General features: G+C 44.1%; 1 protein-coding gene and 1 long non-coding RNA gene across 12 annotated transcripts in view; one reads left to right on the top strand and one right to left on the bottom strand.

Moving 5' to 3' along the window:
* Positions 1-21,876, bottom strand: part of RBPMS (RNA binding protein, mRNA processing factor) — a 176,294-nt gene extending 154,418 nt beyond the window's left edge. The window contains exons 1-2 of one of the 11 annotated variants that reach the window (XR_002085072.2): positions 21,559-21,869; positions 20,435-20,771 (exon numbers count right to left, since the gene is read on the bottom strand). Coding sequence is in view for 6 of the 11 variants with exons in the window: in XM_019466825.2 (XP_019322370.1) it covers positions 20,435-20,771; positions 21,559-21,572 (351 nt within the window). In the remaining 5 variants the exon portion in view is untranslated. Of the gene's footprint in view, positions 1-16,237; positions 16,277-20,434; positions 21,034-21,558 lie in introns of those variants that run through there. The other 10 variants (XR_002085071.2, XM_019466825.2, XM_019466824.2 and 7 more) reach the window with 10 other exon arrangements.
* Positions 21,136-24,935, top strand: LOC109277263 (uncharacterized). The gene is made up of 2 exons (XR_002085074.2): positions 21,136-21,296; positions 21,556-24,935. It is a non-coding gene; the product is annotated as an uncharacterized LOC109277263 (long non-coding RNA).
* Positions 24,936-25,171: the final 236 nt, after the last annotated feature.

The raw sequence follows: 25,171 nt of genomic DNA, 5'->3' as shown, positions 1-25,171 counted from the left end.
CAACCATGCTCAGGGAGAAGATAAGAACAACACTGAGCACTTAACATTTCCACAGGCCTCCACAAATATTAACTCGTTAGTTCTCACAGTATCCTGGAAGAGCCCAGTTACTATCATTTCCAAGAGATGGGAGAAGATAGATACCTGACTGACTACAGTTAATTATGCCCAAATGGGTAAAGGAGCCAGCAGCTCTCCTTAGGTGCTGAGTTCAGGGCCAGGCACGCCTCAAGTTGTGTCAGGAACAGAGTAAACGCTTTCCTAGTAATGAACAGGAAGGAAGAGGAAGATTTTTCAACTTTGACAGTGAGGAACAGTCTCCACCCTCTCTCCTCTACCTCCCACAGGGTCTCCATAAGATTCCAATCCATAGAATAATTAAGACTCCTGGGACTCCTGGGGCACTTGGGTGGCTCAGTCTGTTAAGCATCTGATTGTTGGTTTCAGCTCAGGTCATGATCTCAAGGTTCTGGAGTTTGAGCCCTACATGGGGCTATGAGCTGACAGTGCAGAGCCTGCCTGGGCTTTTCTGCCCCCCCCCCTCAAAAATAAATGAATAAATTTTTTAAAATACAGTAATTAAGACTCCTACTTGAACAGCCTAGGAGAAGATACAAGCAAGGACTAAAGACATGGCATGTCAGAGGATAGGAGACTTGCTTTCCCCAAGCTGGTTTCCATCCTCCAAAGGGGACACTTGACATCCATCTCTTTACTTTCACAAATAAATTTGGCAACTGTGATTATAGTGCCTGTAAGAAATAAGACCACTATCTATACAGGTTGGAGGGGATTAAGTGGCCTTCATAATTCTATTAAGAAAATTGCAATGTAATTGTTATCAAATAAGGTTTCCTGACAATCTACACCATATAACATCTTGTGATCAGGTGCTGGAAATATACAAGAGTAGAATTTTATATATGTGTGTGTATACATTTTTAAAATCACCTAGAATGTAATCTCTGCTAGAATCTCAAGTCTCCACAATAGCAAGACCCTTAGTTTTGTCCATTGATTATCCCCCACTGCCTACTGTGTGTCCAGCACAAAGCCGGTGCTCAATATGTATTTGCTGAATAGTCTTAAAAAAAAATGAGCTCAACATCCAAACATACATAGATATGCAGGAAAGGGCATAAGTACATATACTAGGTAGCACATTCAGTAGCTAAGTCAGAGACTGACATAATCGTCCTATGGAAGGGAAAACCACAGGGTAAGCCTGGAAGGAAAAAAAAGTAAGTGCACGGAGAGGACAGAAGAGTGCATTCTAGCCACCAGAGGATCAGGAACTTGGAGGTAGAACACCTTTGTAAGAACACAGCACCCAAAAGGTGGCAACAACTTAAAAGTTCATCAACTGAACGAATGAATGAATGAATGAACAAAATGTGAATGAATGAACTAAATACAACAAAATGTGGTATAGATCCATGCAATGGAAATGCTATTCAGCCATAAAAAGGAACAAAGTACTCGAGGCACCTGGCTTGCTCAGCCAGTAGAGCAGGTAACTCCTAATCTCTGTGACATGAGTTTAAGCCCATAGGGCACAGAGAGGTCTTTAAAAAAAAAAAAAAGGAACAAAGTGCCAATTCATGCTGCAACATGGACGAACCCTAAAATATCATGCTAGGTGAAATAAATGAGACACAAAAGGCCACCCACTGTATTATTCTATCTGTATAAAATGTCCATAAATAGGCAAATCCATGGAGACAAAAAGCAGATTTGCAGCTGCCAGGGGCTGGGAGGCAGGGTTAATGAACACAGGTTTGGGTGTTTGGGTTTTTTTTTTTTTCCCTTGAGTGAGGGGAACAAAAATGTCCTAAGATTAGAGTCATGATGGTTATACAACTCTGAACACACCAAAAATTACTGAATTAAGGGTGCATTTTAAGCTGTGAATTGTACCTCAACAAAGTTATTAAAAGAAAGAACACTAGACTAGCTGCTGGGCTGGAGGCTGAGGAGACTGTGCACACGGACAGAGAGCAGACAAGTTTGGAAATGCAGAGAAGGGCCTGAGCATGGGGAGCTTTGAATGTCAGCGAAAGAAATCTGGATCTTATCCGCTAAGGACAACAACAACAAAAAAGAGTGGGGCCAGTGCTCTCCAGTCTTCAGAGCACTTTCATATACATTAGACCCTTTTGATCAAGGAATCTGCAAATGTTTTCAGATGCTGGCTGATTTACGGGAGTAACACATTTGGAAGAATCATCTGCCATGAGTGTCGAATGGACTAGGGATGTGAGAAAGGCAATGGAGGCTAGGGGTGTAATTCGGAGTCCAGACCAGGGGATGGAAAAGATGGAAAAGAGCAGACTACGGCGTGAAGTCCACGGCAACCCAGATTTTCGGGAACTAGAGATGCTATGTATAACTTGGTGACTCACCTCCTGGAAAAGAAGTTGCCACATTACTGATCACTGAGGATTTGGGCAAGTCCCGTATCTCAAATTCCTCTGTGAAAGCAGAATTCTAAGAGGCACTAGGTTCAAGAGACCCCTTGATCTCTTTGGAATATACTTCTCTGAGGAATATTCCTTCCAGACTGGCAATGAAGTTCAGCACAAGAGGACCGATTTTTGAACTGCTATCGGTTCAAATTCAGGCTTTGGTATTTATTAGTGACCTAGACCAAGTTATTCACCTCTCTCTGAGCCTCAGGTCCTCACTTGTACATCAGAAGTAATGGTGGTTGGTATCCACATGATAGAGTTAAGAACTAAATACAAGAAGCGATGTAAGCAAGGTCTAGAACAAAGTAAACAAGATCCCCTGGTTACCCAATTTTCTCACATCGGCTATATTTTTTAATTTTTTTTTTTTAACATTTATTTATTTTTGAGAGATAGAAACAGAGCATGAGCGGGGAAGGGGTGGAAAGAGAGGGAGACACAGAATTGGAAGCAGGCTCCAGGATCTGAGCTGTCAGCACAGAGCCCGATGTGGGGCTCAAACCCATGAGCTGTGAGACCATGACCTGAGCTGAAGTCAGACACTTAACCGAGCCACCCAGGAGCCCGGAGCTATGCTTTACAGCACTTATCAATTCGTGAATCTATCCTGACTTGTGCTTTTATTTGCACAATACACACTTCCCCACTACACAGAAAAGTTCCAGGAAGGTCAAGGACAATGTCTGTCTGCTGCCCACTGTATCACCAGGGTTCAATACTGCAGGAGGTCAGTATCTTTGGAATGACTCACCTAGGAATTCTACATTTGGTTTCTAAAGCCAAGAGACACTGTGACGGATAAACAGCCATGCTATCCTATCCAGAATAGCAGCAGGAAGACGCAAACAAGTATGGTCACGGAGTAAATAGCTGCATCAAGGAAGTGAAAGGGAGAATAGTCAAAGAGGAAAATGCTTTATTTTTCCAGATGCTAATCTGAACAGTCTATTGTAAGCCTAGTGGGGGAAAGAAAAAAAAAAAAAAAGACTTATGATATTGGCATTGGGTTCTGCAGGTTGTAGATCTATCATCTATGGAACAGGCCCGGCTGGGGAAGCCAAGGACAACTGACAAATACAAGTTCTTTATAATATCCTGATCTTTATCATTTTCTTATTTAATCATCAAAAATTAACAGCCAATAAGGTTTCTCCTTGCCATATAAATACACCCACATTCGTTCCCACCTCCATATACATATATGATAGTAATTCCTACCCCAGTGCCCATTTCTACCCATTTCAATCCTGCCAGGTCAACAAGGCTCAGCTCCTTCTTCCACAAAGCTTGTTTTACTCTAATCCACACTGATCTCTTTGAATTTCTAAGCCCGGTCTGTATTACGCAACTTGTCAATTTATATAGGAACTCGTATTATTTTCCCATTGTTTTCTGTGTTGACTAGGTCTTTCCAAGTAGGAAAGGAAGTCGGCAGGAAAACTGCTTTTCGGTAACCACCTCTACATCCCCACCGAACGGCCAACACAACGCTGGGTTCAAGGCCTGTCTTCAGCCAGGACTAATGACTGTACCCCAGGGGAGATGAACCTCTTCACTGAACAATGTTCCCTTCACCGACTCCTTCGCCAGCTGTCAACTGAAATCAAGGCCGCCAGGAAAAGAAGGCACGTTTTTATTTGCAAAAGACTTTCCAGCTCCTTTGAGAAAGGCATTACGTGCATATAAATTCAGTGTTTCATGACCTCCATGGGAATTTACCCTGAAAGACTGTTAGATTCAATGCTAAATGAGATGCAAATTCCATTCATATGTAAGAGTCAGGATGAGTCAAGATTGAGGTTTCCATTACATCTGCTCGTTTCCTAGAGTCACACTCTAAGAACATGTGTGTAGGCTTTGTGGAGGGTGTGTGCTCTGTAGGAATGTTCTGTTAACAATTAAAGAGGCCTTGTGGGCTGATGTTGCCCTGCCTGTACAGGGAGACCCTAGCTTTACTCTTCAGATAGTGTGGGGTTCTGGCTACACTGTGGGCACCCAAAGTGAAAACCACCCCGTGGGGAACATGAGGTGCCCTGGTGGCCACTTGGACCGAGGAATACTCGGAGTAACTTCGACACTGGAGCTTCAGACTCTCAAGTTAGAGAGGAGGAAAACATTCAAGCTAGTAGGTGCGCTGCACATTCCATCCACACCTAATAAAAGGCACGGTTTTAACTTTATAAAAAAGCTCCTTCCACGGATGTCCTCATTAGCTGTCCTCCAAAACTTCTGTCAAACTGACCAGTGTGTCCAAGAGTATCTCTATCCTCAAGAGCACCCCACAATGTGACCAGAAAAGCAGAGACAGGTCAAATCTACCAGTTCTGAGGCACAGGGTTTCCACGGCATAACATCTCTGAAAACAAGATGCATTTTACAATTCAGTTTTTAACTGGCAGTGTTAGTGGTTCACCTGAAAAATGTTGGGAGTGATTCAGTGAAATTCTATGTACATGCACACAGAACAACGCCTGTAGTATTGGCCTCATCTCTAGCCATGAAGTTTATAGCCAGCAATACAGATCAACGACCTAATACACAAAGATCACAAAGTCAACACTTTTCAATGTGTTCAACTGAACTCAAGAAGGACAGCTCCAGAAATGAAGCCTTTTATTTTTATTTTTTTTTTTAATTTTTTTTTTTAACGTTTTATTTATTTTTGAGACAGAGAGAGACAGAGCATGAACGGGGGAGGGGCAGAGAGAGAGGGAGACACAGAATCCGAAGCAGGCTCCAGGCTCTGAGCCGTCAGCCCAGAGCCCGACGCGGGGCTCGAACTCACGGACCGCGAGATTGTGACCTGAGCTGAAGTCGGACGCTCAACCGACCGAGCCACCCAGGCGCCCCAAGAAATGAAGCCTTTTAGTGCGTACAGCTATACGAGAAACAATTGAGAGAGGTCTCAAAATGGGGTGGGGTTTTTTGTTGCTGTTAAAATCAATATGTAATATCTAAGTACAGATCAGACTGGAATATTAATTACGAATCACACAACACAAACATGGAAAAACTCCACTGTAGAGAAGCAACCTTTGAAACATTTAAAAACTTCAGGGGCAGGGGATGCAGGAAAAAGGGGCCTGCTGATAGTCTTGGTGGGAGTATAAATTAGTACAAGCTTTCTGAGATTTGGCAATAAACATCAAGTGTCTTAAAAAGAATGCATGCCCTTTGACCCAGAAATTCCAGTTCTAAGAGTTTAAGCTTAGGAAATCACGAAGGGTGCACCCACAGACTTAGCTAGGAGGCTGTACAGCACTGTTTATATCACAAAGCTGGAAACAAGCTCCAGGCTCAATAAGGAGTAGGTAAAATATATTAAGGCACATCCTTATGGCATAGTATGAAAAATTAAAAATGAGGCAGCATGAAAAAAAAAAAAAAAAAACCGAGGCATAAGAAATGTACCCACTGGCACGCAAAGATGTTCATGACATAATGCGAAGTTTCAAAAAAAATTGAATGTAAACACTTTCATAGTATGATCTCATCTTTGTTAAAATAGAGGGGAGTGTGCTTGTATAGTGAAAAAAGGACATAAGAAAGATACATACTAAAATATTAACGCTAGTTGTGGAGAAAGGAATTAGTTTGTTGTTGTTGTTGTTTCTTTACCTGCGTTTGCTGAGGGTGGGGGAAGGAGAGGAAGGGATAATGTGGGTGAGATTTATTCTCCGGTAAGAAAAAAATGAAAAGAAACTTGGGACACAATGTGATCCAATTAGGTGAACAAATTGGCTTAGGAATCTTAGAAAGAAGCTCAATCCTAAAAACCAAATAAATTAAAAATCCAATGGATTCATTACCATTATTTTATTTTAATCTCTAAAATAGAAGCAATACATTACTACCCTTCCTCTGAGGAATGTTGGGGGAACCGACCGGGCGAATTAAGTGCATAACAGGATTTAAAATATGCAAAAATATCCCAGGAGGAAATCTCTGTCGTACACTGAAGCTATGCTGTGGCCCAGTGCTGCAGAAGTGAGTACTACAAATCTCCAACACAGCGACAAAAAATTACATTAATATCCTAGTGCTCCCAACAAAGACAAACCACCTCAGGACTTTACAAGGAACAATACACTTACTCTTTATCCCATCCCTATAGGAAACATTTCCTCTGAAAATTAATCCATTAGCAATGGGTAGGAAGGGGACGTATTTACAGCAGTCTTTCCAAGGGAACAGGATTGCAATTTCAGTTTGGAAAATCTAATGCATATTAGTTTTATGGAGAGACTTCAGAGAGCACTGGAATGAGTGGAAGGTCACATTAATGGATTTTTTTTTTTTTAAGTTTATTTATTTGAGAGAGAGAAAGAGAGGAAAGAGCAAGCAGGACAGAGAGAATCCCAAGCAGGCTCTACATGGTCAGCGCAGGGCCCAACGTGGGGCTCGAACCCAAAAACTATGAGATCAGGACCTGAGCCGAAGTCAGTAACTCAACAGATTGAGCCACTCTGGCACCCCCACACTAATGGATTTCTATGCCTGGGTCTCCTGTACAGAGGACTATCCAAGCTTTGCCTGGGCTACCTTTATTAAGGAATAAAGAAAACAACACTTTTATTGTTGACTTCGGGATAAGCTCACACCAATAGATTTCTCTGCATAACCATGACCCATGATATACAACAAAAGATATAAAAAAGCAATTTTCATGTTGATTAAAGGCCTGTAGAGCTTTTGGAATGGAGAGGAAAGGGACAGTTGCTAGTTAAAACTTCCCAAATATGTATTTGCCCAAATCAGAAACTCACAATATTCCAAAGCCCATAAGCATTTCTGAGTCTGCTCCCTCCCCACTGACTTTTGTTTTTGTTTTTAAGATACAGAGTCAGCAGGCTGGATGCACTATGACCAAATGGCAACAGATGCTGGTCTTGCAGAGGGCAAGACACTTCCCTTTGATCATCCAAGAACACGGAGAGAATGCACAAACATCCCTGGATCAGGCCATTTTCACTTTGCTTCAAGGTCTACCAAGTAGTTGCAGGAATGAGAAGAGTTACAGAAAAAGCTGTTCCTTCACCCAGTAAAATCAGATACACTCCACTCCTGAGGAATCCATCTAAACTAAGAACTAACCTATGTAAAGTATGCCAGCTTGGGAATGTTTAGTATCAGTCACCATGCTTGGAAGGCTGATGCAGAAACAGTTCTCAAGGCAAAGAATTCCAGTGCCCTGTGTTGCATAGTTATAAGCAGCTTAAATGGAGAGGGGTAGATGATCACTGGTAGTTTTATCTTTTCTTTGTAGAAATACAAGTGATGGTATCATAGATAACTGGAAAATAGCAGATACTTTAAAAATGAAAAACATATGCCAAATGTAGATTGTACTTAAGCCTCCAAAAGAATCTAAGTCAGTGCAGATCTCCACATCTGTAAATGAGTAACACTACAACAGTAACCTTTCTCAAAAGTTTACGTATTAAGAAAATGAGAAAACCTACCAACACCTCAGCCTGGAATTCTCCATGAGAATAATTCTTCCCTGTAAGCCCTGGAATTTACAACAATAAGGTCTGTTTGGGGTAAACGATACTACACCCCTTAATTCATAATTAAGATACAGTGTTCCAACACATTTACTACATGAACAAAGCCCTTTCACACAGGGATCAGAGGAGCAGCTTGAACCTTCTCTCTGCTGTTCCACTAAGTTATCTGGTGCTGTGAACCATGTCTCTACCCTTAGCACACCAGTACCCACCAAATACATCAGCAGGCCTTTCTAAAAATATAGCTAAAAATATAAAGCCCCAAAATAGTGATGTAACAAACAATGTTCTTTGAAAAGATGTGTCTGTCATTTTCAAGTGTTCTGAAAACTAAACCACAAAACCATTTTCAACAAAGTGTGTGTTTCTAATTATTAGTGGGAAGATTTATATTCCTGGAAAAAAAACAATGGTACGCCTGGAAAAGAAGTTCACTGCAACAAGTCAGCAAGAATTTGTAAAAGCAAAATAATTTTGATAAGACATAACTACTTCGTTAGCAATAGAAATCCAGGATCCTGCTGTACAAATCGTGATCTAATGAGCGGTCACTTTAAAGCTAGGTGAGGGAGCATTCCAAAACAGGGGCAAGGCCCCACATTTCTTCACATGGGCCCCGCTATCTAATGCGGCAATGATTACAAATCCCCTATTAGTCAAGAGGCAGAAGTCACTAGCTATTACTGGGTCATCCCTTCAGACTTAGAAAAATGAGAACAGTTAACACAGTAATTCAAATCTTTATTTATAAACCCGCTTTTACTTACGGAGACCTAGATCATACAAATTGTTTCTCCCCCTTTCCTCATTCTCTTTCTGCATTTTGCTGGTGGTGGTTTTTCAAGAGCCCAGATTAAAGGTGAATGTCACACTGCGTGTAATTCTGCCTAACCTGATCCCTTCTTGCCTCTTGGAGGTATGAAGCCACACTATCCCAAAGAGCCACCCCAGGCCCTACTCTTAAACCGCTCTGGCACTCAGAGCAGGTACCGCCTGGCACCTGGGACACTTGGGAGGGCAAGCAGGCAAGGGATCTTCTGCTTCCGCCCCTCCCCCATGAGGATGGCTAAAGCAGAGATTCATTTCCTAGCTCAGGTTTTCTGCATAACCCCTCCTCAAAACACAAAGACTCAGGATGGGCCTTAAAAAGTCCTTTTGTTTAAAGAGGGTCATTTCCTGCCGTTAGCTCACACCCAGAAACTCCCACCCATTTCTCAAGGGGAAGCATTGACTTTCTCAGTAAAAAACAACAACAAAGCAAAACAAAATTTCAGGCTTAAAACCACCTCCCCCCTCCCCAACCCCGATGGAACTGGGCTAGCAAGCCCCCAACAACAGCATTCTATACCAGGATTCAGAAGCGGAAGGGGAACGAAGCAGAAACACTGGAGTGGAGTTACGATTCTTCTCAGGCACGGCAGGCGTTATCTGTCCTATCCCCACAATTTGTCTGAGGAAAGGAGTTTAAATGTCTACGCAAGCAGCTTAAAGACTTGTCCTAGGTCCCTCAGCAAATAAAAAAAAATTTTTAATTAAAAAAAAAAAAGTATTCGATTTGGTCAAGAACTAGTAAGAGTATTTATATACCATTGTCTCTAAGACCAATAGACCATAGATGATGGTTAAATTTAATAAAGTTTTTCAAGGTCAAGCATTAGGACACAAATGCCATAAATGGGGATAAATCCAACGGCCTGTATTTTCATCAGTGCATTAGTATGCTCAATTAACAGGCGGTCTGATGACCAAAGTAATGATGGCTTACATTTTTTTCTTCCTAAAATGTCATCTGTTCTGCTTTACGGTGAATAAAAAACAGTTTTGAGTCCATAAGGCTGCCAAGTAGTAGAAATTGTGTTTCCAAGTTGCCTCCTCCATACAGGTTCACAAAGCCCAGATTAGGCTGTCCCTCATGGCAACCCATACAGGTGCTTAAAGGCTGGATTCGTCCAGCTAAAGCCTGTGTTATCCTGAGCTATGCCCTTTGTAGGCAAAAGGAGGAAAGCATATTGAGCTTGGGGCTAGACTAAATCAAAGGACCGAGTGCTAAGTCTATCTCCAGATCAATTCCACCTGGGTTATTAACAGTAACCCTTAACAACCCCACAGACAACTGCGGAACGGGAATCCAATTCATCCTGCCCTACTTTTACTTATCACCCCATGTGAGGCCCACATCTCACTCCTGGGTCTATGGAATTAGGTGCTAGGTTTCCATTCTAACTGGACAAAGGCAAGGATTCCTTTATGTGTGCAAAACTGCTACGTAGTACCCCCCACCAAGGACCTAATCACTTACCATCTAAAATTTCTGGCTTAGAAACTAATATAAGACTGTTAACTAGCTGGAATTAAAATAAAAACTTTATAAATTTCTGGCTTAAAAGCAGGTGCTGACTTTCTGATATAATTAAGTGGGGATAGGCATCCAGAAATGATCCTGAAGGTAGTAATAATTAAAATGTAATTCAAAACTGCTGGAAAACATTTAGGACTACGTGATACATTGCACAGGCCTCAAGTTTGACTGGTTCATTCGTATTCCAGTCATTTAACAAATTTATTGGGCAGTTCCAGGCATTGTCATAGACATTGAGAGTTACAGCCTTAACAAGACAGAGCTCCCTGCTGCCTAGGAGTAACATTCCAGGGGTAGAAGACAAGTACATAAGGTAGTAACAGTGAATAAAAACTAGCTGGAAAATAAAAGAGGGATAGGATAGTGATTGGGAATGTGGGTACTTTAAACTTAGAGATCAAAAGACTTCTCTGGGTAACATCTGAACTGAGATCTCCATGAATGACAAGGATGCTGCTGCCTCATAAATATCTGAATGTAGGGATTTTTCAGGCAGACAGGATAGCACGCACAAAGGCCCTGAGGCAGGAACAAGTTTGGCAAGTAGGAGATACCTAAATAAGGCCCAAGCAGCTGAAGCATAATGAATGAGTCTGTGATTCCTGGTAGATGAGGTCAGAAACCAGCAGGGCCCAGATCACATGAACCTCGTGCACCACTGGAAAAATTTTAAGCTCTTACCCACTGGCAGTAAAACTTCAGACAAATTACTTAATCTCTCAAGAGCCTCAGTTTCTTATTCCTAAACCATGGGATGATAACACCTCATTTGGTTTGTTCAAGTACAGCATTTAAAAACAGTAGACACGACTCCGTAAATGCTTAATGTGCAAAAAATCCATTCAGGCTTTTACAAGTTTGATTATCTTTGGATATGCACCTGATCAACTCGCCAATTTTCTTACACCTATTAAGACAGAAAAGGAAATTTTTGCAACAAAAATGATCTCCATGTTCGTTAGCTCTAACAGTTCCTTTGCTCATCACTGGGAAAGGGCTAGGAGGCTCTGGAAGAGAAAGAATGGGGCTTAGAGTGGAGGGGGGAAAGACGGAATCAGACCAGTGACTTGGCCTGGTAAGCGGCCTACCGGACTCCAGCACTTCAGGTATTCCCTTCTGCTGATAAGCAAGGCCCTGAGGAGAAGTTAATTACCAACGTTTTCAGTCTCCAGTCACCCAGCATCCCTGAGCAGGCACAGGACGGAAGTGTGCACGCGTGCGCGTCAAAGAGTGAGAGAGACAGAGACCCCTTATCCAGCCCCCAAACACATCCTGTTGGCTTAGAGGGATACAGTGTTTAAAAACAGATGCCTCTTTGGAAACTCACACATTTTTAAGTCCTGTAAATCACACATGCTGGGTAAAGTAATTACACTTCTGTAGCACTTCCCCTCTGCGCACAATGGAAATTCTGGTACTTCTGTAATAAGGTAGCACTTTCTGTGCTGTGCCTTCTCCCAGGAGGCCTCCACTGCCCATCCTATAGGTGGGCAGAAGAGAAATTCTCACAAAACAGAATCCTGTGGATTCAAGCAAAGCCATTTTTTTTTTTTTTTTAATCTCTAGGCTTTCTCTTAGGATAATGTTGGCCACCTACCTGCAGACCTAAGGAGTCAGGAAGAGCAGGGGAACATCATTTAAAAATCGACTCAGGAGAAACAAAGGAGTTGAGGGTACAAACTGGTCTCTTACTTGCATGGATGGGTGAGATGTACCTCAATTTTCAGACTCCCAGATTTCTCATACCTTTGCAAAATCGCAGGGGCCCAAAGGACTGAGGTAGGCTGCTTCAGCATTCCTTCTGCATTTTAAATTTGTGTAACAATACTGTATTACACCCTGGAATTTGGAACTATCTTCCTGGTGTGACTGGCATTTATTACGGCTATTTCCTTGTTTCCTCCAGCATTCTACATTAACGTGCATCATAATGGGTGCAGCAGGGTTAAAACTTATGGGAAATACAAACGCAGGTGGTTGTTTTTCTTAAAATTCCCAGACCACCTTTCTTTCTCCAAGGGTGGACACTTTCTTCAAGTGAGCAGCAAGGGCAGCAGACTTTTAGGAAAGCACTAAATGAATCAGTAGAAAATATGACCCAGAGAAGAGGGGAGTTCAAGGATCTGCCAAAAGGCGCATCTTACTCCCTACCCAAATAAATTCCCCCCTTCGCCAAAAAAAAAAAAAAAAAAAACTTGAGGAAATTTTTTCTTACAAAAACACAAGCATCTTTATCAGTCCCAAACCCATCTACAAATCTTAGGGTAGCTTGATTTTCCCCTCTAGTCAAGGCACAGGGTTGGAAAAAGAAAAGTTGGAGGAGTCAAAGTCCCGGAATTAATGCAAACTGTAGAGGAAAACGATTTCCAGAGACAGTTGATGAAAGCCAAAACAACAACAAAAAAGTGTATGGGAAATACTGTATATGCCTAGGTTTTTCTAAGCTCCCTTCCCACACTCAGGTTTTCGAATGGATAAGCACACTGAACACTATTATGTTATAACCTAGGCAGATACAGAATGCACTTTTATGTCCCTAAAAGTGCTTTAAAATATTTTGCTTCACTTTTTCCTGCAAATTTCCAGCTCCCCTCCCTCCAAATTTTTTTGTTTTGTTTTTATATACCTTTGAGTGTTAAGTCAACTTTCTCTGTTGTTGCCCACCCTTACGAGGTTCCCCAGGAACCAGAGTCCCCCACCTCTCCAATTTTCCAGGCGCTCATTCTCGTCACCCACCTTTTCAATTACCGGCCACGTACTCGAACTGTTCTGAAAATTGTCGAGAACAGACCTCTCCTCTGCATCTCAAACCCATGTTCACCTCCTCGTGGCCTTTTCTTCCTTCTCCCCACCTGTCAACCCCTCAATCTGCTGTTTCAACAAATACAACCACCATTTAGCTGGGGGTCCAAGGTGGTCCAAAAGAGAAACTCAAGAGGCTTCCCGAATGAAACTCCCAGTCTTCCCTCTGCTGACAGTTAACTGAGGCCTCTGAACACCTCGGGCTGAATCACCACTGTCAGCCACCAACTCGAGACTAGGACTCTTGCAGTACCAGCCTCTTCCCAACCCTGTTGCAGCTGCTTTGCCACTGTGAAGTCCCAGAATGCCAGGTCCCCGCTACGCCGCAGGGCAACTCCAATCACAGAGTGGATTCGATGTCCTGGCCTGGAAGGCCAGCTCCTCCACCTTCTCTCCCACCAAAGCCTCCCCTGCCTCCAGCTTCATCCTTAACTTCCATTCCTCTCCCTGCCATGCCTTGTTTGCTCCCCCCAAAAGTTCTTTTAAGCCTCTGTGTCTTCATACAGGCCAATCTCCGCCCCCCCCCACAGTCTCAACCCCTTCCTCATGTGGCAAATTCTTGAGAATCTGAGCTTCAAATGTCACCTCTCTGACACAACCCCTCCACCCTCTTTTCCTTGCAGTGTTGACTGTGTTCCCAACTCTCACTCCATGTGAACCCCATGCTTCGTTCTACCTGTTGACACAGGGTCACCATTTCCACCACACCCTGGAGCAGCAGAAACCAGCTCTCCTAGCCCCTGGCACCCTCAGAACCTGCACTTAGAGTCCCCTCCCCATAAAAAGACCTTCACCACCATCATACCACCTCCCCCAGCTCGCCAGGAGGGTAAAATAATGTAGTGTGTGTATAAAGTGGCCAGTACCTGGTAAATAATGCAGAAGTCAGCAATTATGATTTCCTGCGTGAATACATTAAAAAGATTTCTGAGAATTTCAAAAAATCAAATATTCCAGTATATTTGTATCAGCAAAAAAAAAAAAAAAAAAAAAGGACAAACCAGGCAACTTCACTGTGATTAGCTCAAACCTGCAACCTTCCGCCAGGATGCAGTCTTGCCCTATCCCAATGCACTGACGGGGTTTCAAATATTCTCCCAGTACTCTCTGAAGACAGGGATGTAAGTGCAAGGAGTCGTTACCCAAGTTATCCCCACATATCTCACCAACTCATCCCCATCAAGGGATGACATCCTCCTCTCAACAGCATCAATTTAAATACCTGCTCCTAGCTGGCCTCAAGCCCACTGAGCCATGCAGCCACTTTTGCTCTAGCTATTATTAAGGTTCATTCCCCTCATTCCTTCTTAAGTTTTTTCTTTGACCAAAGCAAGCACTGTTCAAGAGGAACATTTGCATTCCCTTTCCCCTTCCCCCAGGCAGACACTAAGGTGCCAAATGAAACTGAACACAAACATTCCAAAGTGGCTGTCACACAGAGCAGGCTTGTTTGGGAACACAGGGAGCTCCGTGCTCTTGCACCTAACCAAAGCTTCCAGAAGTCTGCGTCCAAAAGGTCAACTTGAGTTTCACCGCACAAACCAAATGCTAATGGTGAAAACCCAAACGCACCCCAGAATGAGCAGGCCCGCGGAGGCTGTCACATGTACCAGGCACGCTCACCTGTGCACTCCAGTGGAGGCTGTGGACGGCAGGTGGAGAGAGGTAATTTGCCAGCTGCTCCATCCACAGCTTCCCTAAATCCCCAGTAGGCAACGGACCTCAGTATTAAAGGTGTGGCTGCTTATTAACAGCTCACCTATACACAGTTATCATCACCAGCCCTACCAATGAGGATATTTCACGTTTGTAAACTATGTGTTTATAAAGAATCATATATGCATATACGTGTCAGTATGGTGTGTGGTATTTACTGGTACTGGGGTATGATCTTTTGGTAGGTGCTAAGTGCTGGGAATTCTGTGATAAGATGGCATCGATCTTTTTAAAAAAATTACATGAAAACAGGTAATGATCCAGGAGTTAAATGAAGAGAACAAAGTAACTCCTACTGGAATTCTGAGAAAACCATTTCTTTGGAATGGAACATTCAGGTGATGGTAGCCTGCACAATGTAGGCTGAAACTTGGCTCCTGCCTTGAAAGCAGCTCAGGCTAGATCAAGAGGGAAAAGATGGCTGAAGCAAATAGTTTATGGAGTACAGGGGTACATTTGGGCAATCCTGAATGTCAAGTTTGGACTCTGCTATATAGAGAACAGATCAGTGCCGAAGGACCCATCAGAGGACTGAGCAGTACAGAAGGACAGATTAAGACAGCATGTTAGAACAAGGAGAGCAGCTAAACATCACTAAAATGAGCCAGGATAAAAGGAATGAGGGAGATAAATACTACAAAGAAAGGCTACAAGGAAAAGAAGAGTCTGGGTTCCTGCAGCAAGGCTTGCGAGCAAAACAAAACGGTTTTGTGACACCTACAGATATGACAAAAAAATTTAACGAAATAGTCAACGAGAAAGACATTTGTTTTTTGTTGTTTTGTTGCAATTTCATTCACATGTTCATTTTAGAAAATCTAGAAAGCACAGAAAAGCACTGGCAAGTAAATAAAAATTATCTGCGATCCACCAGATAATTTTTATTGTATTCTGTTTTTTAGCTATTCAGGGTTTTGGGGGGGGGGGTGGTTTATTTAAGAATTAGCATCACATACGGCGCCCTGGGTAGCTCAGTTGGTTAAGCATCGGGATCTCAGGGTTTCGAGTTCCAGCCTAGCATTGGGCTCCGCGTTGGGCATGAAGCCTACTTAAAACAAAAAAAAAAAATTAAAATGTAGTCAGAAGCTGGAAGAAAAAGTCAGTTTCTCCCATACTGCCTTCAGAGGGAGTGTGGCAATGCGGACAAACTAATTCCACATTTCTGGCCACTAGAACTGTAAGAATGCACTTGTTGCTTTGAGCCACCAAATAAATAAATAAATAAATAAATAAATAAATAAATAAATCTGCATATACATATATATTCTGTAAAAACATTGCTTTTCATGGCTACCTAATATTCTCTTTCAGAAATTATACCGTGACTTAATTAGCAATCTCCTTGGATAAGACATAGAAGAATCTTTAAGAATGTTCCCTACCAGAAGTAACAAATTGATGAACATATTTTGACATGGAACACCAAAGTCCTCCAGAAAGCTGCATGGGTTTGTATCACTGCTGCAAATCCGCACGTGCCCACTTACTGCACCATCACCAACACTGAACACTGTCCTCGAGCACAAATTACCCTGAGCCTATGAAAATAATCTCTCTACCCTATCAAATCTCTACCCTATCAAATGATCCATCCAACAAACAAATGCCATGGAAACAAAGACTGCACAAGAGCACGAGGGTGTAGGAGGGAAATTTTAAGACCATTTCTGGAAAAACAGTAATTCAGAAGTGCATGCCATATTTGCGATGTTCACGGAACACTTTACTAGGAAATCTTCACGTTTTCATTTAAAACACTATCACCAAACTCTATTCCAGGGCTGCATTAGATCTGATTTGAAGTAACAGACTCCAAACGTGGATAAACTGTATAAAACCATTTGGCACTTTGTCCAAGTCATAATGTAGATTAATCTTAACACCCGATTGAAAACCTGAGGTTGCCACACACTGATATGATACCCTTTCTGTGTGCCAATTAGAGGAACAAGTTTTCCTTCATGACCCCAATATTTGGGCAAGATTACTAAGCACTTTCTTTTTAAGTAATTTCTATACTCAACGTGGGGCTTGAACTCACGACCCCGTGATCAAGGGTTCCAAGCTCTTCTGACTGAGCCAGTCAGGAGCTCCACTAAGCACTTTAAAAGGAAAGAGGTAAAGATTTGTATTCGCTTGTAAAGAACCAACTTTACAGGATTCTTGCCCAACATCTGCCAAACATCTTTTCAGTCATTTATCCAACAACGCCAAGTTTTTGCTTTTCTAGTTTTAAGTACAAGTTCAGATCAATTTAAGGAAAAATTGCTCTTTGACACTAGGGCCTCAACATAATAAAACACCTTTTAGAAAGGATTTGTGATCAGTCTGAAAAATACTACATGACTTGGATAAAAGTAAAAATAAAACCAAATTACAGATTTATCTGATTTCAAAAACAAAAACAAAACCTATTTTGAAAGTGATCAAAAATTTCTATTTACTACCAGAAAAAGTCTTGATACATAAAAACTCAAGACAAATAATTGAGTCTATTATATATACATTAACTTTAATAAAGTCTAGTCCAGTATAAACCGCCAAAGGTGTTTAAAGACAATATTACCTAGTCCAAAATTACATGCAAATTCTAGGAATTATTTTACTAACTGAAAAATGATATAAGAAATTACCTAACGCCCTATACATAAGCCTTACAAATCTCAGATCCCAGTAAGATTTTGACAACTGGCTTTTCTTTAATGGGACATCTTGCAGAGAAATACACATGTATAGCACACTATAATCCAGAAAGCCAGATGTATTATCTCTGTCACAGCTAGCCAAAGTTGAAAAAGAATTTTTCCTCAAAGCTTTAAATACTATCCAAAGCAGAAGTCTATGTCCTGTCCAAGTTCTCAAACTTCTAACCCCAAAAAGCTGCAAAAATTCTCCTAAATCCTGGACCGTTCAGTCTACACAGTCGGAACCAAATAAGTGTTTCGGCGTCACTTATTTCAGAGTAAGCTTCAAAAGCTCTCAAACAGGGCTAACGTGTACTGGGAGAGAAGAGGAACGCATTTAAAAAAATAGAAAAAAAAACCCTTGGATTCTCTAAAGTGGTAGAGAAAGCCTAAATTACCCTTATGTTCTAGGAAATAAACTATTTTCTCTTAATGATGATTGGACTTGGCTTTTCCAAGCCATCTCAATGGCCACCAGAAACAACAAAACACATTTTTCCCCTCTCTTGTCATTATGTGTATATACATTTTATATGTGTGTGTTCTGTTTATGAGACTCCTCAGCCAAGGCTTTTAAATGTGTTGGAGAACAAATTGCTGATCGCTGGGTGGGCAGGGAAAGGGTCCAGTGCGGTGGTTTTGTATAATGCTGAGCACATTAATGGGACTCACCAAATACCATATTTATTTTACTTGTGGTTTTCAGGGTTAGAAAGAAAGAAAGAAAAAAAAAGAGGTTAGAGTTTATCAAAAACAAAACAAACTCAAAACAGGGAATTAGGGCAAAATTACCTGGATCATTCAAGGCCTATTTACTTTCTTTTCCTGAATTTTTAACATTATAAACCTTCTCTCTTCATGGCGTATCTGTCTTTACACTCCACCTCTTCTACGAGTTGGGCTCTGAAATCTTCCTAACTGTCCACTTAGTTTTAAAACAACTGTCCTGCGAAAACTTACACGTCATCAAGCCACATGCCATTCCCACCTGAAAAGGGACATTGTCAGGGCAACAGAACAGGTAAGAGGCAGTAACTGCACTAAGTTCACCTGTGGTTCTGTACTTGCACACCTCACACATTAAGGCGCCCCAGGAACAGGGCCGACACCTCAGTCCTGGTGGCAGTGAGGCCGAGATGGGTTAAGTAAAAGAAATTTGACATTTCTCTCAATTTTATCAAGTACGTTATGGTTTTGGAACATATAAACCTCTTTTTTTGCTACCCACCAGAAGCCAAAAAGCCTTTGGTTTGCCTGGTTAACCTTTCCATTTGGCAAGTGTTCTCAATGGGGTGAACAGAGAAAGATGGTTCCACACAATACATCCGTACCCTTAGAAATAAACAGATTGCCCATCTAAGTGAAATAGAGAAAGGTTTCTGAAGTAATTGGTGTGTTAGGTGAATTAGATACAGCAACTCCTTAGAAGCACACTGGTCATTTTTTAAATTTTATTTCAGTGGTAGGGAAAATAAATGGCAAAGGAGCCCGAAGATTCAAGAAAAAACTGGAACTCAAGTCTCCATCTCTTTGAAAACGAAGGAGGAAGGTCAGTAGTTGTAAAGAACTAGCATGTAAATAACACTTGCCAAAATAATAGGTTAAAATAAAATGCAATTATCCTCAGGTGTGAAGGCAATTTTCAGCTTACTACAATTCAGGTGGGTTGTCCCCATACGACTGTGCTAAGAGTAAAATCTTGTGTTTCGCATTGATTTGCATGGTCTTCATTTAAAACGTTCCCTTTTCACAAGTGGACAATGAAGGCTTACCCTTACTAAATTAAATCCTCCCCAACATTCGGTTTCACTATCAGAATCTTAGTTGGCGCAACACATTATCTCCATAATAATCTCAACCTCCTAATCAGTTTACCATTCTGTAGACTTCATATACTGGGACACAACACTTGTAAGAATGCTTTACAGTTCATGTCTACATGCATACTTTCTTGCATCTACACACACACACAAGTTCTTTTTAGAACGTTTAAGAACTCAGCTATGTGGGATCTTCAAAAGTAGGCGAAAAAAATATTGTTTCTTGGACTCCAGATAAATGGCTTTGTTCCTGCAGGTACGTTAATCGGATACCACAGATACCTAACTACAAAATTCTGAAACCCACAGTTACCGAATTTTGTTTCTACCAAAGAAACGCTCCGCAGCCGCAAGTTTTAATGTTGTTACGGACGCATCACATAAAATTTACGCTCAGAAGTCAAAGTCCTATTAAAACAGCCTCGATGATCGTTTGGTGAATTGTAAAGTTTTAAACTCTTTTATTCTGCTCCCCGCAACCGCATCGCCCCTAAATTTACAAAACCTAATCATCCAGATTTGGGGTCTTTGACTCACCAGAGAAGAATGCAGCTGATGAGTTATCTATTAATTCGAAATGCCTCGTCTGGAAAGATATTTCACCAAGAACTTTTAACACTGAGGGGGGAGGGGGGGCGGAGAAGGTAGGGAACAGAAGGTGTCTCTTGACGAGAACTCGCCCCGAGTTCCTTCCTTACACCACACAAACACACCCCACAACTTCCAGCCCGGGTCGCAGAATTAAGACCTGACCCTCCGGGTCCCAGTAAACGGAGGTTACCCAGGAGCCAGCTCTCGATTCCGCTTTTAAAATCCTACGCAAACAAAGCTGAGCATTATACTTACTAAAGTCTCCGAAAAGTCCTTAAAGTTACGCAATTTTTGGAACCCACAAAAACTCGCTCTCCGAAGAGAGCCCCTCTCGGGGCCACAATCTGGGGCTGTGCCTCGGGACAAGGGCAATTCCCAAACCCTCGGCTGCGGCGCCCCGGGGCCGGCCGGCCGCACTCTGGAGAAAGCCCGCGCGTCTGGCGCCCCAGGTCGTACCCCCCGCCGCACCGAGCCCCCTCAGTACCTCTTCCTCCTGAAGGTTGGCCTCGTTCGGAGTGTTCTCCTTCTCGGCTTTGCCGCCGTTGTTCATCTTCCCGGTCCTTCCTCGCCGGGCAGGGCTGGGGCGCGGGGCTGGGCGAGGGCGCGCTCGCCCACTTTTCCCTTCCCCGGGCGCCGGGGCTCCCTCGGGCGGGCGCCGCGGGCTGCGGGGGCTGGAGCCGGGGCACCGGCGGCTCGGACTCCCGCGGCGAGGCGAGACTGCGGCGGCGGGCGACCCAGGAAGTGCGAGGGAGAGACGGGGCAGGGCGAGCCGCGGGCCGACTGGGAAGGGGACGGAGACAATCGGGACCCGGGAGGGAGACCTGGAGAGGGAGGGCGGGCGCAAGGGAAGGAAGGAAGGAAGAAAGGATGGGGCGAGGGCGCGCGTCCCAGGAGGGCGCCCAGAGAGTCGGGGAGGTGGCCGAGTAGGGGCTGGGGGCGGCCGCTGCCCGAGCCTAGCGGGGGCCGGAGGGAGGGGGCGAGGGGTGCCCAGACCGAAGGAGGAGGAGGAGGTGCGGGGCGCGGGCCACGGCTGGGACGCTGGGACCCGGAGAGCCGCTGAGTGCGCGCTCCAGGCAGGCTCTGGGAAGTACGGGATCCAAGCAGCTCCCTTTCTCTCTCTTTCCTCCCTCCCCTCTCTCCTCCCTCTCCTTCCCCTCCTCCCCCCTCCTCCCTCCCTAGACGAGGGCTGCCGGGTTTAGCCCAGAGGGACGGGACGCGGGACTGAGAAGCCCCCAGCGGGAGGAGGGGCTGCGCCGGGGGCGACTGCCCCGCGGCCGGATGGCGCGCGCCGGGGAGGGGCCGCGGGCGGCAGGCGGAAGCGGCCGACCCCAGCCCCCAACTCCGCGGTAGGTCGGAGGGCGAGGGCCGAGGTGGGGGAGGGAAGGAGGCCGGGTCCTCCAGCTCCCTCGCGCCCCCGTGGGCCCCGGTGGCCGGGCCGGGCCGGAGTTGGCGAACTCGCGTGGCGGTGCGCGCCAGCTTGGAGAGGGGCTTCGGGGAGCCAGGCCGGGCCAGCGCGACGCCCGGGAAGTGTGATGGGCTACTGCCGTGGGCTTGCTTCCCGCGGGGATTCGCACCCCTATCCCTAAGCCTGCCCCTCCTTTTCAGTACCGGCTTACACCCATTTCCTGCCTTCCTAGTTGGCAGCTTGAGATGACAGGATGCGAGGGAACGAGCGACGTCCTGGGGCCCCCCGCTCCGGGCCAGCGTTTTCAGGACACAGCTTCAAACCCCCCGCCAACGCCGGGTCCTCCCAAACCTTCCAGCCTCCCCGCACCGGCCGTCGCTCTCCGCGAGGCTTTACGGGCCCCTGCTCAGGCTCCTCTCACCGCCTTTATCAGGCCGTTCTGGAATTATTTACCTGGCTGCCTCCCTTACTCTTCTGGAGAGCCTCCCTGCTAGACCACACCGTGCCCTGTTTATCTTTATAATCCCACGGCCATTTAAATACGCTACCTGGTATATAGGAAGCAATCAGTAAATATTTGTTGGCTAAGTGAATGTTCCTCACAGCCCGCCGAACTGGAGGCCAACACAGATGATCTTCAGAGAGGGTCAAAGCAGCTTGAAGAAGGAAGAGGGCTCAGCATTCTGGGAGGTCAGCACAGCACGCCTGTTTATGCACCAACCTCGGAAGGACTGTGGGTTTCTGTTTCCTCACCTGTGAAATGGGAATAGTTCCAGTTACCTGCCAGGGGGTTGCAATCAGAGGACATGACAGGTTGGTACAGCTACAGCACCCAGCATCCATTCCTGCCCAGTTTAAGTCGACAGTACATGGAACCTAACGTTATCAAGGAAATTTCCACTTTTCCGGGGTCATAGAGAGCTTCTCCATTCCTGTATCATAAACACAAATTTTAAACTGCTTATATCAGTAGGTTCTCCCTCACTTCCCATGCCCAGGAATTCTCTCACACAGCATGCTGTTCCTTTCCAGCACAGCACCAATCACAATTTCTAATTATTGGCTTGCTTCACTGTTTATCTCTCTCTGCCCCTCACCCCCCCAACATTCTTCACCCTATACTGGTTTAAGTGCTGCTAGGAGTGGGGTGGGGCTGGGGGTGAAGATAAGACTCCTGCTTTTAGGGAGTTTAAACTGGTGTCCTAGAGACAAGATGCCCAAAACAACTCCAGGGATTCTGGTTGAAATTGTAGAAAGCAAAGAAAAGACTTGTGTTCAGAGCATGGTGACAAAAAAAAAAAAAGAGAGAGAATGGTAATAATTCGATTTACCTATTGGATTTTCCTTGGGTTGGGGGGTAGGGGGAGTCGGAAGATTTTGATAGATTTAATTGCTGTCCTGATGTCATGTCTCTCTATGGGAGAAAATGTGTATGTTGGATGAAAATAAACCAAGAATCTCGAAATTGCAATGGGAGTTCGGAAGAGGCAAGGGCCACAATTAATCTGGAAACTTGGACAGCCCAGTCCATTCCCAATCCCTCCCTCAGTTACATAAGGAACCACGAGGGGGCAATGTCTTCCTGATCAATGGCTGAGTGGTGGTCTTGGCCCCTGTGCCTCCGATACTGCCGGCACTTTGCCCTCCTTGGCCAGTGCCTGTTACTGAATACACTCCACAGAAAGATATTGTCTTGCTGGAGCCTGGCAAAGGCCCAAGAAAAATGACAATTGATCTAGTCATTGATGGTTCCAGTCAGACTCCACTTATGAGTAGGTGGAAGATGTTGTAGGATTCCAGGATGCTGGGAGAACCTCCCCTACCCCCACCCAGGGAAATGTGGCTTAATTCCAAATGTAGAACCTGATTCCTTTGTCTTTAAGCCAAGCCAGCACTTTGTCCATTGTTAACAGTTAAAAACCTCTGGGATAAAAAATGAAAATACGGGCAATGAGAGAATCTTGATTTGTTCATTGTTGTGTTCCCAACATCTGGATAGTGCCTCATGCATAGTAGGCATTCAGTAATTATTTTTGAATGAATGAACACATTAAATCTTATCAGATATTGATTCTCAGGCATGAATGACATCATCAGATCCTTCCAAGACCCTGCAGAAGGGTCTGAATTAGTGGAGGTGTCTCAGCATGGAGAGCCCCCACGAGGGCACTAGCAGAGTCATGGTAGTGATCATTAGTCGTTATTTTGCAGGGGGAGACCCTAGGTAGAGAACATTTGTGGAGACAACTGATGAGATCTCAAAAATAAAAAATCCCACCACTCAGCCGGTCCACCTAACACATCAGGCAATTAACAATACAGAAGGGAGGCCTAGAACATATCCCAATGGTAAGCATGACATTCAAGGTGTTTTCAGAGAAGTATATGGGGATGGGGGTTATATGCCATGAAAAGAAGGACTCCTGTTTTCTGTCCTTCCCATGAAGAATGGCGTAGACTTACCTGCAAAAACAGTAGGGTCATACAGTACCAACAAAACCCAATGAAAATCTGTAAATAGACTTTGGCTGTTTATAAAACTTAGGGGAAAGGGATCACTCAGGATATAAGTGATCTTTCTGACCTGTTTACTACCTCAAAGAAAGAAAGTTTCAAAACTGAGATCTCAGCAGCACTAGTTTCCAGTCGCCCTACAAGCTACCTATGAGACAACAAAGGGATTTTGTATCCTAGGAAAGTAGGGCTAATGACCACGAAACATCTGCTTTCTCTCCTGCCCACTACTTTACTGCTTTGCTTCTAGCCTGCAAGGTTACAGACTAGATTGAAAGGGAAATATTGTACGCACCTGTAGTTTTATTACTTATCTCTGTTTCTCTGGCAGTGTTCATTCTGAGGCTTGCTTTAAGAAATCCAAACCTATAATTACATCTTAAATGTCTCTGGGAATTGCAGACATTGAAGATCTATTTTGAGGTAGTTTGCATGGCATGGGTTTTGTGCCTGTGTTGGCAGCAGAAAGCTACAGTATCTACCACGTGAATTGTGATTATCTGTTAACACTTCTGCCTCCTCTGCTAGACCCAAAAAGTTCTCGAGGCCAGAGGCTATGTTTTAGAGTTTTGTCATCCTTGACATCTCTCGCCCTCCCCCTCCCCCAACACCTCCAGGCCATCATCATCTTCCCCGATTTTATTTATTAGTTTATAATTGTAGCTTTAAAAACCCCACAACCGTATTTGCCATTCTTCAGCGCACAGTTCAGTAGTGTGGAGTATATATATTCACATTGTTGGGCAACATCCTCTTGATTTTTACCTCCTAAATAGTTGTGAGATTCAATCACTTCCCTCCGATCTTTTGTGGAAGCCCTTGCAGCCACGTGGAGAGGCTCGCGGGGAAGAGAAGTAGGTCCCAGACTCACAGCTCCAGCTGAACGCTCTCCGCGGACAGCTGGTACCAATTGCCAGCCTTTTGAGTGAGTTCTCTTAGAAGTGGATACTCCAGCCCTGGTTGAGCTGCCCCAGCTGATGCCACACGGAAGAGAGATGAGCTGTCTCCGGAGTCATGCCCAAACTGCAAAACTGTTAGCCAAAAAGTAAATGCCGTTGTTTTAAAACACTGAGTTTGAAGGTGGCTTGTTATACAGCAATAGATAACTGAGACATAAGTGCATATCTAGAGGTAACGTCCTGGTGTGTAGAAACTTAGAACATGTGGCAGTGGCTTTGGGACCAGGTGGAGGATGGAAGCTGGAAGAACTTTGAGGAATCTACTAGTGAAGAGCATTACTACGGGGCAGTGAGTATTGTCATAACAGGCTAGAGAGAGGGGGACCTGATTTATCTATTGGAA

The sequence above is a fragment of the Panthera pardus genome, unplaced genomic scaffold, assembly GCF_024362965.1.
Source record: "Panthera pardus isolate Hobbes unplaced genomic scaffold, ASM2436296v1 HiC_scaffold_13, whole genome shotgun sequence".
NCBI classification, from domain to species: Eukaryota; Metazoa; Chordata; class Mammalia; order Carnivora; family Felidae; genus Panthera; species Panthera pardus.
This window is presented reverse-complemented; position numbering and strand designations above follow the sequence as displayed.